At 36.2% G+C, this 19213-nt stretch overlaps 1 protein-coding gene across 4 annotated transcripts in view; it reads left to right on the top strand.

The window, feature by feature from the left end:
• LOC110382306 (uncoordinated protein 58) overlaps nucleotides 1–18675 on the top strand; it is a 367231-nt gene extending 348556 nt beyond the window's left edge. For 2 of the 4 annotated variants that reach the window (XM_049842939.2, XM_049842941.2), the window contains exons 4-5: nucleotides 16225–16997; nucleotides 17343–18675. In XM_049842939.2, the coding sequence (XP_049698896.1) occupies nucleotides 16274–16997; nucleotides 17343–18151 (1533 nt within the window). In that variant the 5' untranslated portion in view covers nucleotides 16225–16273 and the 3' untranslated portion in view covers nucleotides 18152–18675. The remainder of the gene's footprint in view (nucleotides 1–16224; nucleotides 16998–17342) is intronic. The other 2 variants (XM_049842936.2, XM_049842935.2) reach the window with 1 other exon arrangement.
• The last annotated feature ends 538 nt before the right edge of the window (nucleotides 18676–19213 follow it).

Below are 19213 nucleotides of genomic sequence, written 5' to 3'. Positions count from 1 at the left end.
TAGTTTGTTTGGGCGCATAAATCTTTTTAAACTGTGCCGTATAGGTCCAAATTGTTTCTAGGCTGTAAAATATACCATCTGTATAAGATATGTTAATAAAGAATTGAGTACTAAGTATCATTATGAAGATGAATGGTTCGACGCACATAACAACGATCAGGTCATCATCATCCATCCTCCGAGCCTTTTCCGAACTATGTTCAGGTCGGCTTCCAGTCTAACCGGATTCAGCTGGGTACCAGTGTTTTACAAGGAGCGACTGCCTATCTAACCTCCTCAACCCAGTTACCCGGGCAACCCGATACCCCTTGGTTAGACTGGTGTTAGACTTGCTGGCTTTTGACTACCTGTAACGAGTGTCTAGGATGTTCAATGGCAGAATTACAACGATCAGGTATTTACCCGGTATCAAGCCGACTAAAATATTTCGAATTCACGATTTTCTTTAAAAAAAACTGCCATCGGGCAACTGTCAGTCGACTGTTTGGTCTGCAGTGTGTTTAAGTACATTTGAACACATAACCGGTTATACATATGACGTGTATAAAAGGTTATATGTAGAAATTCTGTTATTGTAGTGTAAATATTTATGTAGTAAATAAAAGGCTTTGATATTTTGTAGGTCCAGTGGAAACGGGTGAAATGTTGAACCGTATCTAATGATATTTCATCTTGGACTTGTAAGAAAGTAGTTTTTTCAATTTTTTAATTATTCAGAAATAATAAAAATAGAAGAAAGCTATCGACTAAGTAAAAACAACACCTGTGGTTAAGTAACCCTTGGCACGTTCGATCCGTGGATGGGTGACCAGTTATACATGACGAGTTATTACTAAAAGCACGTTAATAATTATGGTGGAATACAAAAATTGCCAGTATAGTTTGGGAGAAGACTAGGTAGATAATGAAAGTTTTTTCTAACACGCATAAATATTAGCTTCACTTGTAACTACAAGCTGTTGATTTGCATCCGTGCCATAGTCAAGGACGTAAATATGCTAATGATTCTCGACCCAAATCAACGAAAAAATGGGTAGGTAATTTTTTCATGTTTTTTTCTTATTTACGTATATCCGTCAGTGTAACCCAGCCGTACTTTAATTCGGCGCGTGTGTTACTAGCCTTACTACCGCGCTGCGCACTCACACAAACGCAAACGATACATGCACAAAGCATACGCAACGATCGTTCAATAAAAATCGTAGATCATCCAGCCTACCCAAATTCACCCAATCACAGTGCGAGTACTCCCACACACTCGCCTCGCCGCTCCCCGCGTGCCCTTGAAGCCGGAACAAACAAGCGCCGACGGCAAGCAGTGTGTTTGATGTCGCCGCCGCTGCTGCGTACGTGCGCTTTGAATTCCGCGACGTGTAGGTACAAAGTGCGAGATGACGGAAAACTACACGAACACGAGTTGGTGGCGATGGTCCGCCTGTATGCCATCAGTGACAACAGTGTACTAACAGCCATCCATCCTCCGAGCCTTTTCCCAATCATGTTGGGGTCGGCTTCCAGTCTAACCGGATTCAGCTGAGTACCAGTGCTTTACAAGAAGCGACTGCCTATCTGACCTCCTCATCCCAGTTACCCGGGCAACCCGATACCCCTTGGTTAGACTGGTGTCAGACTTACTGGCTTCTGACTACCCGTTACGACTGCCAAGGATGTGCAATGACAGCCGTACATACCTATGTTCCGGGAAATGTTTACCGACCGGGAACCCTCATCACGGAGGGTCATGCTGGTCATGTGACAGACTTATGTGCTAGGACCGTTAACTTAGTGCTTTCGACACATTAAAAACGAATGTGATAGTGTTATGTTAGCTGAAGGACAACCAGCTACTTCGTCGTGCTCGATTGTGCCAAGAGTGTGAAGGTGACAGCTTTGAACAGTACCTCCGGGTAACTAAACTAGGTAATTTATTTATTTGTACATTTTGTAAATACGTAGTCAGCTTAATCAATTTTATTAGTGTAAATAAGTAGATTTCTTAACCACGCCAATAATACCTACGAGCCGAAAGAATCACCTCGTGCCTACACTTAACTAACACATCTTTCACCAATTTAATCGAAAAGTAAAAACAAAATTACTACGAAATCTTTACGCTGAATGTTAAAGCAAACCGAAAATGTTATCAATCAGCTGTTAACAGGTCAGTGAACTTTCCTTTAGCGCACTAGTATCACGTCATTAATAAGATTTCCGTGTTCCAAGGTCCTAAGACCGTTAAGAAGGAAGCAAAATTTCTAATTATTAACCAATTTAATTCAAAAATAAAAACTAAATCACTGCGAAAACTTTATGCTGAAAGATAAAGCAAAACGAACATTTTATCAATCAGCTGTTAACATGTTAGTGAACTTTCTTTCGCGCACTAGTATTGCTTATTACTGTAGTTAATAAGATATCTGTGTTAAATTTATGCTCAAAAATTAGTAAGTAAAGTAAAACGAAGTTAATGACAATAATGAAGGTGATTTTCGAAACTTTAGGTAAAATGATTGCTATCGCGTATCACTCGGTCTCGCTCGCTCGCGCGCTCGCGCTGTCATGTCGTAGATAAGACACTCACACATCGACACTCACGCACACACGTAGACATTAGTTTTCTCTGTCTACGCACACATAGCTGCCATCACGCACACACTGTGGCCGCGGGGGAATTCTGTTATGATTTGTGTTTAACCGTGGGCTAAATTCTGAAATACCATGAAATTACAACATCAAAAAAAGCAGCGCATATTAGCTTTTTCCCACCTACCGTAATTCAAATCGATTATTTACGTATTTAATTTTAACCTCCTTGACTATGGCACGGATGCAAATCAACAGCTTGTATGTATGTATGTAAGAAAATCTTTTAATCTCAATTTGACCCACTTCCCGGTCTTCGATTAGGATGAAACTTTGCATACACTCTGAGTTCTGATGACAATACATGAGAAGCGTGTAATCTAGTTTTTAAAACTATTTTTTTTATTCTGAAAATAAAGATGAATATATTTAACAAATCATGTTTCTTAAACATGTTTGTTAATAATATACTCATCTAAAAAAATCCTAAGCAAGCAAACACTTTAGCAACTTGGTCTCTACGATGTCTTAAGCGGTGTACACACAATTTAGCACACTTCAGCTATATCAAGGTATAACCGTTTGCTTGATAGCTATAAAGACCAGCTTTTACGACGTCCCCTAAGTTGTTTACGAGTTTCAGTGTTCCTGCATTATGTGTACTACGTCTTAATTTAATCATTATGAGAAGTTGCGTTCTTATAATGTTGTATGTATGGATCGTTTGTGTGGTTTGTATTTTAGTCGAGGAATATAATTGATTGAGATTATTGCTTATTTTTGTCCGTCTGTCTTCACAAATCACGGAAGACTCTCTTTTTTTTTTGGTATTTTTATTAAATCCACATCCTGAATCCGACACAAACCTAGATAAAATGTAGCCTATATAATATATAAACGATTATAATATTTAGGCGTAAAAATTAAGCGAATAAACCAATAAAAAACCTTTTATCACATTCCAAATTCAGTTAAAAAATAAAACATCTACTCAATATACTATAACACAAGCATATTTTGATCCTGTTGCTAGTAAAAGAATTATTCCCCATTTGACTGTATATGTCAATAGATTCGTTCCCTTTCATATTCTTATACGAAGCTCATAAAAAGCAAACACAATAATCTGTCATATTATTATCACAACAAATCATTATGTCTACTTCCATAAAATTCTCCCATCCACCATCTTTCATAACACATTCTACCACTCACATTCTACCATGGAGAACAAAATGACTGGCGGAGATGTCATAACGCAAAATCTCCTAAGAAAGTAGCTCGCCAATATGCGGGGGTTCGGGGTCGTCCCCCGAACCCCGAACCCGGAACGTTACTAGCTCCACCCTTACACGCCCTCATTAGAACTTGCTCGTTATTTTCAAATTAAATCACCAATCAATCAAGAACAATATTTGAAAGATTGGTTTGAAAAGGAACCCAAACGCTTCGTGAGTCCTAGTAACTGATCACGCCTAAGTTGCTTGACCTACAAGAAGGCACATGACCTACGTTCCTTATGGCATCTCTGCTATATTTCCTTCCCCCGTGCATGATACTTACTACGACAGATAACCAATATTTTCACATAAAGCGGTCATTTTAACGAATTACAGTTAATTAACCGCAGTCCATTTGGTAATCCATCAATCATTTCGTATATATTTGGGTGCAATACAATGACTGGGTTTCCTAGTTTCCGCCATTTTGTACGATAGTCTGTGAATGGGAGATCGGAGATTGGTACTGCTTTGTTCGGACAATTTCGAGTACTGTGTTTAGGTGATTAGTTGGGGATTAGTCAGTAGTTAGATTTATTTTTAATAAAGTAGCTTTGAAAATTTCAATTATGTTAATTTTTTTGCATTACAATTTTCTTTTTAAGGGTACTAGATATAACGTTAATGTTTTATGTATCTTTTGAAGTTTTTTTTTTTATAAATTACAGATAGGTTTTTTGTATTTCTTCTTCTGAAGAGCTGGACGCCGTCGTCAATTCAAGTTTGCATCTAGATTTCGATAAAAATTTTGTAAGATATCAGAAATTATTATGTAGCAAACGCTTTTATTCTATGTTATCATTATTAACTTAAAGTCAAACGTCGAAGGGTGTATCTGTCAATTCGAGCAGCAAAAAGCTAACTTAAGCTATCAATATTTTTGTCAAGAAAATATCTTAGATCTGTATATACTTGAGTCCTATTTTCTATTTTTCTCGTGTCGAAATCTTGAGAAGGGTCTGAGCTTATTAGATTATTTACTATAGTACCCGTATATAGTAATATGCGGTAAATGCTACCAATATGGTTCGTAAATAAATCGTTTATGTTTCTGTGTACAAATGTTTTGAATTGGAATAGTGTTATTTTGTTTTTTTTTTTGTTTTGTTAGCAATGGCCTAATAAAGTGGAGCAAAATATATTTTATAGTATGTATGTGTTTAATACTAAAAGCACAATTAAAATAATACATATTCACTGTTTAAATTGGTTCTGATTTAAAGCGTAATTATATGTAGGTACATACAGTTTTGTGTACTGCAATAGATATCTAAAATAATTGTAGAAGTCATCTACACTAAGGATGAGTTTGTTTGTTAGTACGCTAAAGACTTCGAAACTACTTAACTGCTTAATTGATTAACAGCTTACACTATTCTCGAGTAACATAATAGGCTATATTTTTTGTATGTGTAGTAGAAACAGCGGGGAATAAACTAGTACCAAATATTTTGGTTTTCATTTAATATCAGAAAACTAGGAACTTTAGATTTGTCTGTCTACTTTTTTTCATAATTTAAATACATTTCAGTAGTAAATTATCAACGTACACGAAAACAATAATTTTCTAAAACCCTTTAACCAACAAAACACTGAAAACAAAGCGTAAATTAATTTCAGCACATAATCCCGTGTAGTGACAAATATCTTACATTTGCTGTGATAATGAGTTATCATCTTTTCTCAACAATAGGGAACCATTTGCAGACATTTGGGCCCTTTTGTACCAACTTAGGTCTGAAATGTTGTACTGACGAGATTTCTTGTACTGAAATTCTATTTAGGAATTGTATTTGTATCATTTGTTGGTGTAATAGAATCTAGGGTGTAATGTGTTATTTATTTGGGCGATCATTTTTTTTACTAAATTGTTACGATAGGCTTAGAGGTTAAAGCAGCAGTTTCTCAAGTAGGTATGAGTGTGCAGATTCGATTTCAGGTCAAGTAAAAATGTAAATTTTCTAAGTTATAATTTGTACCTCTAGGAACCAGTAAGTTATTAACGGTAAACGAAAACATCTCGAGGAAACCTGAAATGAAAAGAAAAGTCTGAGATCACCATCCTGCATTGAACAAATGTGGTGATTAACACTTAAACTTTCTCTGTGTGAGACGAACCCTGTACCTAGCAGTAAGACGATTAAAAGACTGATGACTTTTCAATAGGTTGTTGAAACTACAAGATGGATTATATGGCCATACTACCCCTATTCACTTCATTACTGCATAACCTCGCTATAAATTACCTAAAATTCATAATGAAAATGCACCTCAAAATTACATAGGTAACTAAATTAATTAAAGCAAACCCAAGTGGCCCAAACAAAGGTGAATTAATATCACCGCGCCCCCAGGCGTCGCTCGCCATTTATCAAACGCCTGCAGTGTTACACGTTATCCAAAGAGAATAAAATGACTAGCGGAGGTGCCATAACGGAAAATCTCCTGAGAAAGTAGCGCACGCGTTTCGGGTGACACGTCAAACTGTAGGTCCCGGCTGTCATTGAACAACCAGTAGTCAGAAGCCAGTAAGTCTGACACCAGTCTAACCAAGGGGTTGCCCGGGTAACCAGGTTGAGGAGGACTCACCACCACAGTTGGGAAAAGGCTCGGGAGATGAAAGTAGCGCACCACAATGCGGGTGTACTTTTTTGGATCCGATCATTTTTTGTAATACCAAAAATCGTTGATAAATAACCCAAATTTTCCGCACCGTTAGTTCACTCGCAACTGATTTTTTTGGTCAGGCCCCTGTACTTATTCGACCTAGAAGAAGGCGCCTGACCTACCTGCATTATGGCATCTCTGCTCATCTTTGCTTACTCGGTTACGTCATCTAATTTTATGCTAATTATTCCAATCCACCTACAAGCTTCATTAGCGAGTCGTTTTATAAGAACTCACGGTTATAATGTGAGTTCGTATAATTTCATATAATTTTGATGGAGGTCTTTGTGGAAAGTTTTTTTGAATTTGGAGTGTTTGGGTTTGTTTGCGAGATTTGCAAATTTTCGAATTTTAATATAGAAATATTTTCGTTGTGTTTTTCTAAATATAACGGTGTAGGGTCTTGAAGGAAATCTTAGAAATTCTACGCTAACCGTTATTTAATTTACATGATTCCCAAATAGCAATTTAGGTACCAGAATTTTTTGCATCTTTTTGTTACGGTTAGTAAGGAAGGACAGTCACAATTTTACATAATTTTGTAACTTTTTGTTACGGGCAGTCAGAAGTCTGAAAGTCTATGACCATGTCTTGCCAATGGTATCGAGTTGTCCGAGTAACTAGGTTGAGGAAGTAAGATAAGCAGTCGCCCCATATGGTATTCTGATACTCAGCTGCAACTGATTAGACTGGAAGACGACGAACATAGTAACGTAAGATTGGTGCACCTAATAGAGTATATTGATTTGTATTTTGTACAACCATCGTGCACTTTATGGTTTTTTATTTATGTGTATGTAGGTAAGACTTGTGTTGTGTCAATAAATGATTTTTCTACACCTATCTATATATCGTTAAAAATATGAGGAACTTTAAAAACACTACCCTTTTCGCGCTTATTAATTACCCCCACGCATACCTATGCGTCACTCAATTAAAAATAACTCAACTGCAGGCTGTTTACACACTAGCGGCTATCGCTCCAATATATCGTTAGCGTATATTGGCATTTAATGAGCCGCACATATTGTTCCCAGCCTACAATTGGCTTTGCGCTCGCGTCCTGCCATTAAAATACCAGTTCGCGCCGGATTTCGCGAGTTTTCACCAGTTTAAACCAGTTTTAACCGGTTTTAACTAGTTTTACACCTGCGTACAGATGAATCTTAATTATCAATTCGTAAAATTCAAAGTTCCTTTTTCGTTTCAATTGCTGTTTTAATAGTTATACTTTGAGAAGTTATATAGAAAATACCTTTTTCGTTTTGCATGGAAATCGTGAAAAGTTTTTCTATTTATGTTACGACGTAAATATTGTTCTTGGTAATGTTGAAAATCCCTTTGCTACTTCTGAGTTTTTTGTTAGGAAATAAAGGAAGAAAGGAAGATTTTTTATGTTTTAAGAGTTATTATCAGTTGTTAGATAATAATTATACACGATTCGTCATTTATTTTTTTATCAAGCACTGAATATTTTGTGTTGTGTTACAATTTTAGTTGCCACCATAAAAACCCACATTTTTCAAACGATTTCCCCTTCCTCATAGACTTAATACCACAAGGAACCAGCCATAATTGCCTCAATACATAACAATAAGAATTTCCGCACTCCGCATTGACGCCACATTTTCCTCACTCGGTGTCGAAATAAGCTATCGGCACCAATATTTAGAAAACCCGCAGACTAAAGACTAAACAGTCGGCCGACAGTTGACCCGATGGTTGTCAAAATTGTTTTTATAAAAAAAAAAGTGATTTTGGTTATGTTTAAGCATTGCCATTCAACGTGGCAATGCAGCCAGCCTTGTACACTGCCGGGTGACAGCGATGAGGATCGACGCCCTTTGTTAGTTTTAAATTTTCTTTTTTTATGTAAATATAGATTTAGATTATTTTAAAATATAATGTACAGATTTTGAGGTAAATAAAAATAATCGATTTTGGTTAAAGTTTTCAGTCGGTCTGATACCGGCTAAATACCTGATTCTTATAATGTGCCACCATTCATCTTCATACTGATTTATGAGCCCAAACAAACTATCGGCCGACGAAAAGTTTGCAGTGTGTGTGGTACTCATAGCCCCCTCGTTTACAAGGTGAGGAAAGTGAGGACTCAGAAGGTATTTGTGGAAAGAAAATCTTGGGAAAATATCTGAATATTTGTTTATTCACACATGCTTCAATATGTGTTTATAGAATACCTGAGAAATTCAGGGTGTGATTTTTTTTTACTGATTGTATGCACGAATTGTGTCATTGAATATCCGTGGCAGTCCTTACGGGTAGTCAGAAGCCAGTAAGTCTGACACCAGTCTAACCAAGTAACTGGGTTGAGGAGGTCAGATAGGGCAGTCGCTCCTTATAAAGCTAACGAAACAACAGTGATGATGATGGTTTCAAATTACTATGAAATATCCATATCCAGTCCTGTGTCAGCAGAAAGCTAGATTATAAGTCTCACATGCATTCCTATATCTTTATTTGTATTCTGTTGTTAGAAATAATAGCCTTTCTTTTATTAGTAAGGATTTTAACAAAGGCTACTCGGTCTAACCTGTCTTGCGCAACTTACTAATTGACAAGCCTTATGCTACTAGGTTTTTCATTAAGTAAACATAGCAGTAATGTTTATATTTATACATTATCATCGTGGATCGTTGTCTTATAATGTGTGGTCACTCTTTATATCACATTAATTTATGAGATCGATATAACTATTGACTGAAAAAGTTTGCAGTGTGCCTGATCTAATTGGATACACACGTCTAAGACATAATTTTAATCATATTTTCAAGAGGAATGGAAGCAAAACGCTTTGTTAAATACCTAGAAATTAATTGAATAACTCGGCACAAAATGGGTTTCACAAAAGATCCATTGTTCTTAATAACACATAGCTTCGAAATATTTATTTTTTAGGGTTCCGGACCTCGAAAGGAAAAAACGGAACCCTTATAGGATCACTTTGTTGTCCGTCTGTCTGTCTGTCTGTCTGTCTGTCTGTCAAGACCCTTTATCTTAAGAACGCGTGGACGTATCAAGCTGAAATTCACATGAAATACTCGGGTCTATTGCCCCTTTAAGCTGTGAAAATATCAAGCTTCTAAGCCAAGCCAATCAAAAGATACAACCGATTATGTCGATATTTTCAACAAATTCTCGACACTCGCAAAGGAATCAAAACCTACAGGGTACTTCCCGTAAACTCAGAATTTTGAAATTTGGCATGAAGCATTGTTATATAATGCAAATATAGGAAAAATTGCGAAAATCTAATTTTTTTTGTTATATAATATAATAAAAATGTTTTAATAAAATGAAACTTACTACCTTATTTCTCACGAACGAATAAAGGTACCAAAATGAAATTTATACCAAATACCTAGGTCTATTGCCCCTTTAAGCAATGAAAAAATCAAACTTCTAAGTTAACGCGATCAAAAGATACAGCAGTTTTACTGACACCTTAGACGAATTTCCGTCACACGCTAGGGAATCAAAACCTACAAGGTACTTCCCGTGAACTCAGAATCTTGAAATTCGGCACGAAGCAACGTTATATAGTACAGATAAAGGAAGAATTGCGAAAATGATAAATTTGAAGTTACATAAAATATTAAAATATTATTTTTGCTTACATGACATAAAATATTTTTTTAATAATTATAAACTTACTACCTACCCTTTTTCACATGAACGCGTAGAGATATTAAAGTTTTGAATAAAAAGTGAAATTCATATCAAACACTTCTTAAATATAATGGCCTCTAAACTGTTTAAAATTTTAAATCATTCAAAGGTCATTGGGCACCTTAGTATGAAAACCATAGACACGGCGGATACGAACGAAATATAGCACAGTATAATGATAAAGGCTCTGATTTACTATGGCATTAGTCGCATCAATGTGAACCATGGGAATCTAGAGAAAATCAGGTATAAACATCAAATATTTTCCTCATTTAAATGGGGAATTTAAACGACCAAGTTTGACGGATTTGAGAAATCATTTATTTGTAGTGAAAGAGTATACTTGCCGTTTATTTCCATTGTCATCAGGTCAGGATCTGATGATGGAAATCCTGACAAATCGAGGGCAACTATCAGAAATTGTAGGCATGCATAGGATTAAAACTTGATTCTTAGATGTATGTCTGGTGATACTATCAAACAGTGAAGGTTTAGAGCTTATCTGATGATGGAGATGTGAGAAAGTCGAGAGAACTCGCTATGTTTTAGTTACGTCGTGTTTGGGCCGATGCATATAAACAGTTTTCTTGTTGTTTTTAGAAGTTGTATTTTTTTTTTGTAAAAAGTTTTTATTTTTAACTTTTGTGAAAAGTTCTCGCCAATACGAATAAAATAAGCCCAAACACGTGGTAGTTGCAACATACCGTTCGGGAGTTCCCTTGACTCTCTGTAGTCTCCATAATCAAATCAGCTCCAAACCTTCACTGTTTACCAGTACCCTCAAAAATACACTCACATGTCTGGTTATGACTCGATGCGTGCCTACAATATTCAAGAGTTGCCCTCGATTTCTCAGGGTTTCCAGATCCTCATCAGATCCTGGTCATCCGGATTGGCACCTTTCTTCTTTATGAAAAGTCTTTAACAATAAAAACTAGCAATGCAACCTGTACAATCCTCTGAAACTGCTTGTCTTTTATATTTTTCAAACGATCCTGGACATTCGTCTCCATGGAATTTTAATAAAATATGTATTTATATTCAAAGAAACGTCATACCATTCTCCACGATTTAAAACTACTTTGATTCATGTCCGCCACTTTTTACAAAGCGAGTCAGATATGCCCATGACCTTTAAGATAATTAGTTATTTTCAATCAGATTTCTGAATGATGACTATAAAATGTTGTATATAAATAACTTCAATAAAATAACTTTTACAAGGTACTGGCCTACTATTTTAGTTATATTACAAAATAAAAAATATTAACTATTTTGACTCTCACGAAATTACCATAACTATGATTATTCTAAACTGAACGGTTGGCGCGAAACTCACTTTTTATCTATACAGCATTTGTACGGAACCCTCGGTGCGCGAGTCCGACTCGCACTTGACCGGTTTATTTATAAATAAATTCACACACATAACCAAAATCCTAAGACCGTCAGGTACACAATCCATCTCACGCACACACCCACAATTCGCCAAACCGTTCCAATTCACGCAACACATACATCGCGTTCTATACCCCTACGTGTTCAGCAAGCGAATTTATTATAAAACAAACAAAACCGGCCAAGAGCGAGTCGGACTCCCGCACGAAGGGTTCCATACCATTCCTTATAAAATGGACAAAAAAATCACGTTTGTTGTATGGGAGCCCCCCAAAATATTAATTTAATTCTAGTTTTTAATATTTGCTGTCATAGCGGCAACGAAAATACATCATCTGTGAAAATTTCAGCTCTCTAACTATTACGGTTCATGAGATACAGCTTGGTGACAGAGGGACGGACGGACAGAGAAGCGAAAACAATAGGGTCCCGTTTTACCCTTTGGGTACGGAACCCTAAAAAACCGCAGTTTCGTCTATCAGTATAGAAAATGTTTGAAGTTTATGTGAATTATGTGCATCTGTTTACCTCAGGATCAAATATATGGTGATGGGTTGTTTTATTATTTATATTTTTTTGGTTTTGTTTCTGCGTGGATCGGGCTGAAATATTGACGAACCTTTTTACTGAATGTTTGGTCCTTTGTAGTTTGTATAATAAAGTAGTGAATACTAAAATAAATGCAGTGGCTGTCATTTGAACATCTTTGGCAGTCGTTACGGACAGTCAAATTCCAGAAAGACTAAAAACCGGTCTTGCCAAGGGGTATTTGGGTTGCCCGGGTAACTGGGTTGAGGTGGTCAGACAGGCAGTCACTCCTTGTAAAACACTGGCCCTCAGCTGCATCCGGTTAGACTGGAAGCCAAACCCAACATAGTTGGGAAAAGGCCCGGCAGATGATAAAAGTAGTGTAAGATAAACTGCCTTTTAGCTCTAGACGTTTCAACTTTTGAAGACATACAGAAAGTTGGATCTCTTGTCAAAAAAGGCTTCTTTTTTAATCAAATTTTTCATAAAACATTAATGAGTCACTCTCTATCTACAGGTAAAAAAATAACACAGTCCATAAAAATCTGAAAATTAAAATAGGCTTATTTACAAACCCTTCATAATTTATCTTCCACAAAAAATATATTTTGTTCCATAAGAATTTCCCCAGAGCTTAAATATACTGAAATGAGAGCTAAAATAATAAAGGTAATAAAATTATATAGCTCCAATTTCTGTAGGTTTCCAAAATGATTAACATCTGTTTATAAACTGAAACTTTTTGATTTATTATGATCATCAAGTATTTTTGGACGAACTCTGATAAAACTAAATTAATTATGACCTCGTTTAAGCGGGATCTGTATAAATATAGAATGTTAAATTTTTGAATAAAGTTAATATTTCTCAAAGGCGAGCCATCTGGGACTGGTACATTATTTTGAATTATCTAGTCTGTATAGAAATTGTCTCGACATAATTGTTTTGAAGATATATTTTCCATTTTTACATTTTATACAAACCAAACATGATGATTAAAAAGTGTTATAAAACTTTTGCCTGTTTTGATAAAAATAGCAAATCAGAAGATTGTTGAAAAAAGGTCATTCAGATCAAAAAGGCATTTCAGACTAGAATAAGAGAATCTATCTATAAATAAACATGTAATTTGATGGTTCTAACACCGAAAATAAAAATGGCTGTAGTTCCTGAGATTAGTGCATTTAAGTAATCAAACAACTCTTCATCCAAGCATTTCTAACAATTAATGTGGATAAAAATGAAGAAACTTTGAAATGACGTTTAGCTACTAAAATTTGATATTTTACATGACAAATTACTGCCCCATTTTTACCAACTTCCTCTTCGCTACAAAACTCAAATAAAAGTATTTCCAATTAAACACTTAATACGGAAAAAGACGCCAATTTCGGAACTCGAGCAAAAAACCCTCGAAGTCAAATCGAACTAATTAAAGTGTCACAAATTGCCCTAATTTACTTTATCGGCTCACTTTTGAGGTTTTCTTTAGAGTGGGCACACTGGAAACTTTTAGTCGGCCGATAGTTTGTTTGGGCTGATAAATTAGTATGAAGATAAATGGTAGTACACACATTACGACGATCAAGTATTTAGTCGGTATCACATTGAGTATAGTTATCGGCACGAATCTTGAGCGCTGACCTTAATCTGCGCAGAAGTGATTTATTAGCAGAGAACCAATCCCGAGTGACGGCTATGACGCGATGCGCTGCGGGCCAATCACCGCTTTAGCCCGCCCCCGCGCCTCACTTCATACCAAAAAAGGGACCCAATAAATTACTTCTGCGCAGGTGAAGGTCAGCGCTCAAGATTCGTGCCGATGATTACAAAAACTTTAATTTTAGTTAAGATCCTCTTTTTTTTAAGCATGCTTCCAATCAAAGTTTGCAGTCGGTCTGAAACCGGCCAAATACCTGATCCTTGCAATGTGCGTACCATTAATTTCCATGCTGATTTATGAGCCCGAAAAAACTGTCGGCCGACTAAAAGTTTGTAGTGTGCTAGTACTCTCACTTTTCACGTTGTTAATAATGTCCCTCGTTATTTTAAAGGAAAGGGACCTTCTATGGATATGTCCACATCTTTGTAGGCACGGGTTTTGAGCTTCTTTTTGGCTTACGGGGAAAATAGGAGATAGATATTTTAAGCTGTACGAGTTATCTAAATAAAATTCTATTTAGATAACAATATGATGATGATGATGGTATATAATATATAAACTTTATCCGTCTTACCACAAAAACTTTTAAACGTCAGTTTATGCCTTGTCTAAAAAAATGACAAATTATGACGTTGACATATGGTTCATTTTGCAGCCAAAATAGACAAGTGTAAAACAGGGTTTAAAGTTTTTGTAGTAAGGCCTTAAATATTTTGTCGTATTTATTTACGTACAAGGATTTTAAAGGTAAAACCTGTGACCGGTGAAACCGGTGAGAAAAAACTTTATCAATATTTACATGCCCAGTATTCTGGCTCATACAGATAGAACTTTTAATCTCTGTAAAAACTGCTGCCACGTATGCAAATAAATGTTTCTTTCTATAATTGACCCTCAACGGAAAATCAGAACACAGTAAATTTAAGAAATAGGATTTCTGTTAAATCAACTACTCCCAATCTAATTAAATAAACCAATGAGCCAATTACTTCCCCCAATCATATTAAGTCTTGTCATCACCCCAAAAAACTTCCCGTCATATTACAAGACAACCTATATCGTACACACGGAGAATATCGAGCGATCATTAATCATAGCATTAAGTCTATACTTCTTCATTTGTCACCTATCTCATCCCCATCCCATCCCCCTGGATGCTTTGAAAAATGACTACCCACTACCCACTTAAGTAGTGGGGTATGGGCTTAAATGTTTTCTGAACTGCGGTTGGGATGAGTAAAAAGGAATGCATTTTATCTAGCTTCTTGTGGATGGGAGTCTAGACGCTAGTGAATATAAAAAATGATTTATTTTTCTGGTCTCCTTATAGTCTACATGTATACTAATATTAAAAAGAGGATTTTGTTTGTAATGGATAAACTCAAAAACTACTGATCTAATTTTAATCTGCATGCATCTAAGCTGCATTCATCCCGAGTAGGAGAGCTATACCTATGTTATCTCGCTACGGACAGTAGTTCCCTCGTGACGGGAGTGAACTCTCGGGAAAACGGCTAGTGTAGTATATTTTAGGACGAGAAAAAAACATTTTTTTTATTCATCATTCCTTGAAACTTTGGTAATAATATACTAATTGACAGACTGACTAACCGTAGTGACTGTCCTACATATGCTATAACAGCTGTTTAAATTGGCATTTCAGATTGATCAAAATTAAAATAACATCCATGGAGCTTCATAAAATCGCCATAATTTTCTTTCAGGCTCTCAAGGGCCTTACAATACACTTAAACGAGATAACTATAAATTAAATTAGAACCCTAAATTGTATGCAAATTGGAACATAATGCTAAAAAGCCTTCTTAATATCGATGCCATTTCGACATGAACCAAATTAAATTTATGCAGACTAAACTAATTTACACTCGTAGAATTTGAATGTCTTTGAATACTTAAATAGGTCTCAACAACGTTATTTATGAATATATCAAGAATCTTTGAAACTTTCTGGATTATTCTGTTAATAATTGCCATGTTTATTTGACGTATGATTTAGTTTATGTTTGAATAATTTTGTTTGTTATGTCTATAAATTATTCGCAGTGTTAGTAAAGCTGTTTCTAACGAGTATGTATTTTAGGCTGTGTTTTGGAGTAGATAGTCCCGTCACTGCCGATCAATGTTCAAAATTGATTGACATCCAATTAATCTTGCCATCAACATCCATCGTTTGAGCATTTAAATAAAAACTTGTAACCTGAGCTAACAAATCGAATCTATTTTTATTCGAATCCACTTTACACGGTTAAACTAAGCCGATTTTGATGAACGAAAAATGTAGCCGGGAGCTCCACTTTTGAATGTAGCTACCATTTGTTTTTTGTTCCGAACGGTATCCCCGAAATACAAACATCTTTTGTCTTTGATATTTAATCGTATTTTCTTTTGTTTCAGATGAGCCGATATAATGACGTCAAACAAAGGTAGACCGTAACACGCCAACATGGATATAGATCATGTGGTATTGGACAAAGAAGCAATCAGTAGATTCGAACAGTACACATTGGCTAAACCCTCGCTAAATGGAGGGATCCCTTTGGACCGATGCCAAGATGGCGACTCAATGGCATCTAATAGCAGAAAAAGAGCACAAACATCCCGCCAAAAAGTTGTTTGTTGCTTTTGTCTAAAAACTACCAAGTATAGAAGAAAACAATTCATTATAGGGTCCCTCACGAACGTTGTAATATTCATCGTACTTTTAGCGTACACGTTTTTGGGGTCATTCATTTTCTTAGCCATAGAAGGCGGTGCTGAAGTGCCAGCCAGGCCTCGAATACTGCCAGACAGACAGAAACTTAGTCATAAAGATCAGAATAGTACGCACAAAAAGTCGGAAGAGGAGTATGATTATGGGAACCTAACATTGTCAGCAAATTACTTTTGGGACGCGAGAAGCAGAGCGGTAGAAAATATTTGGGAGATTACAGTGTCTCTGAATATTTTGTATAGAGAGAATTGGACGCGGTTGGCTGCACAGGAGATTTTGAAGTTTCAAAACGAGCTCGTGCAAAGGGTTACGACAGAAATGGCGTCACAATACGGCGTCAGCTACCGGGAGATGGCGCTTGGTGAATTTGGGAGTGACCTCTCGAACCATTACGAAGAACATGAATGGAATTTGGCGCTGGCGTTTTTCTACTCGCTCACCGTTTTAACAACTATAGGTGAGAATTTTGTGTACTTTGTTTTAAAATTGTAGAAGTAATTTTGGGTTAGTGTTAAGTTTTGCTGGTGGAAAATAGTTTCCACTACGTACCAACTACATATATGTAGAATTACAAGTATACCCACACAGACTTTCAATTGTGTGCTGTAACTTTTTTTTCTAAACATGATTTTAGTCAGATTCTACGAACAGTCTTATGGCTCAAAACAAAGCAAATGCGGAAAAACGCTATCGAAGAGAAAATATGACTGCCATATCTTGACTTTGAGGCACAACCTTTATCCCCTAGGAATGGTTAACCAAGAAGTTAACTTCCACAAATAACACTTTTTTTCATCCACAGGTTACGGCAACATCGCACCCAGAACCATCCTGGGCAAAGGCGTAACCATAATCTACGCCTTGATTGGTATACCGCTAACCCTGGTCTACCTCTCCAGCGTGGGCTCTCTCCTCTCCAAGATGGCTCGAAGCGTCTTCAGCCGAGCTCTCTGCTGCTGCCTCTGTTCAAACTGCGGCTACTGCTGCTATGACGAACGAAGAATGGCAGAAAAAGAACGAAGAATGAAACTCAAAAGACAACAAGAAGAAATGCTAAACAGTCAGAACACTAGCAAAACTCCTACAGAAGAATGCTATGTGTTAAAACCTGATAGTCAAAAAGACCTATCTCTTTCTGAAAGACCAACCACAAGCACGGCTAAGGATGATATAATTAGTTGGCCAGATACTGACTCTAAGCTATCTATGCATGGTCTAAGCATACTAGCACCAGTACTCTTATGCTTAGCAGCTATATTTATATACATAGTTATAGGAGCAGTAGTACTATTTAACATAGATAATTTGGGTATCATAGATGGATTCTATTTCTGTTTTATGGCATTAAGCACTATTGGGTTTGGTAATATCGTTCCTGGTATGACGTACACAACAATAAATGGTGTTAGGTATTACACTATCAAGTCTACTACCTTATGGTTCTGTTCTGCTTATACTTTAACTGGTTTAGCATTAACTGCTATGTGCTTCGGCGTCATACATGACGAAATTATCTATAGGATAAAGCATCAGCAGAAACAGTGGTCCCAAAAGGGCAACACAGTCAATGATGGAGTCAATATCAATGATCCCTTTTACATGAATTCCTGACAAATGTATAGCAAGAGTAAGTCAGAGAATCTGTACAGCATTATGGAAGATAGTTCTTTAGAGCGTAACAGAATCGAAATTGACAATAGAGAAGTAGTTCTTAGTGTAGATGATATATCAGTGGCCGTGGATCCCAATGCTGAGTTTCCACCTCCACCGCCAGAAGAAGAAATCGTTGCTATAGTAACCAAGAAAGAGCCTAAAGGTTTTGGCAGCATGGTAGCATACAATGCGTTACCAGAAATGTTGGAACACGTAAACACATAATCTAAAAGACTTGAAGTTTTTGATTAATTTTATTTTCTATTTTATTTTCTGGCTGTGAATTTTTAATTGACACAAGTTTTGGAATATCATAACGGTATTGTCGAATTTATTTTTATCAAGTGTAATTATGTAAATAGTGTTGTAAATAATGTAATTATTGTAATTAGTGATAGAACTGATGTGTGACATCTTTTATCGGATCTATTTGTCAACTGTTAATATCAAGGTAACTGTAATGATTTTCATGTGAATAGTTTCTTTGTAAAAAAATATGAGTTTAATAAAAAAAATGAAAATTACTGTGCACTTTCATTCTTACCTTTTATTACTATTTACATGATGGAAATTTTGCCTTTTTGCGCACTGATGCAAATTAATCTATTGCTAGTCAAAATACCAAGCATAATAAGGGAGCATACAGGAAAACATATTCTTATGTATATGTCTAAGACAGTTATATAAAGCAACTCTGGGCTGAATTGGCTCTCTAACATAAAGGAAAAGATTTTCCTCAAAACATGCTTTCGTCAATAGTTCTTGTTTCTCAAGTCACAAAGGGTTCGATTCCCTGTAGCAGCCGTCACCACATATGGGTTGCTTTATCAATTTGCCTACGGTCTAAATCTGTATGAGGTTATACCTTTCATACCTGGGAAGATACGTTAAGCTATTGTCTCCTATCCTAACTGTCAGAAGGATTTCACAAAACTGATAGGTATTAAGGCTTGTAAAGGTGAAATTCCGACCCAAGAATCTGTTACGAGAGGTCATCGACCTACGGGTATGCTGTATAGA

This window comes from Helicoverpa armigera, chromosome 22 (assembly GCF_030705265.1).
Source record: "Helicoverpa armigera isolate CAAS_96S chromosome 22, ASM3070526v1, whole genome shotgun sequence".
Lineage (NCBI taxonomy): Eukaryota > Metazoa > Arthropoda > Insecta > Lepidoptera > Noctuidae > Helicoverpa > Helicoverpa armigera.
The sequence above is the reverse complement of the archived record's forward strand: the minus strand, read 5'-3'. Positions and strand labels throughout refer to the sequence as shown.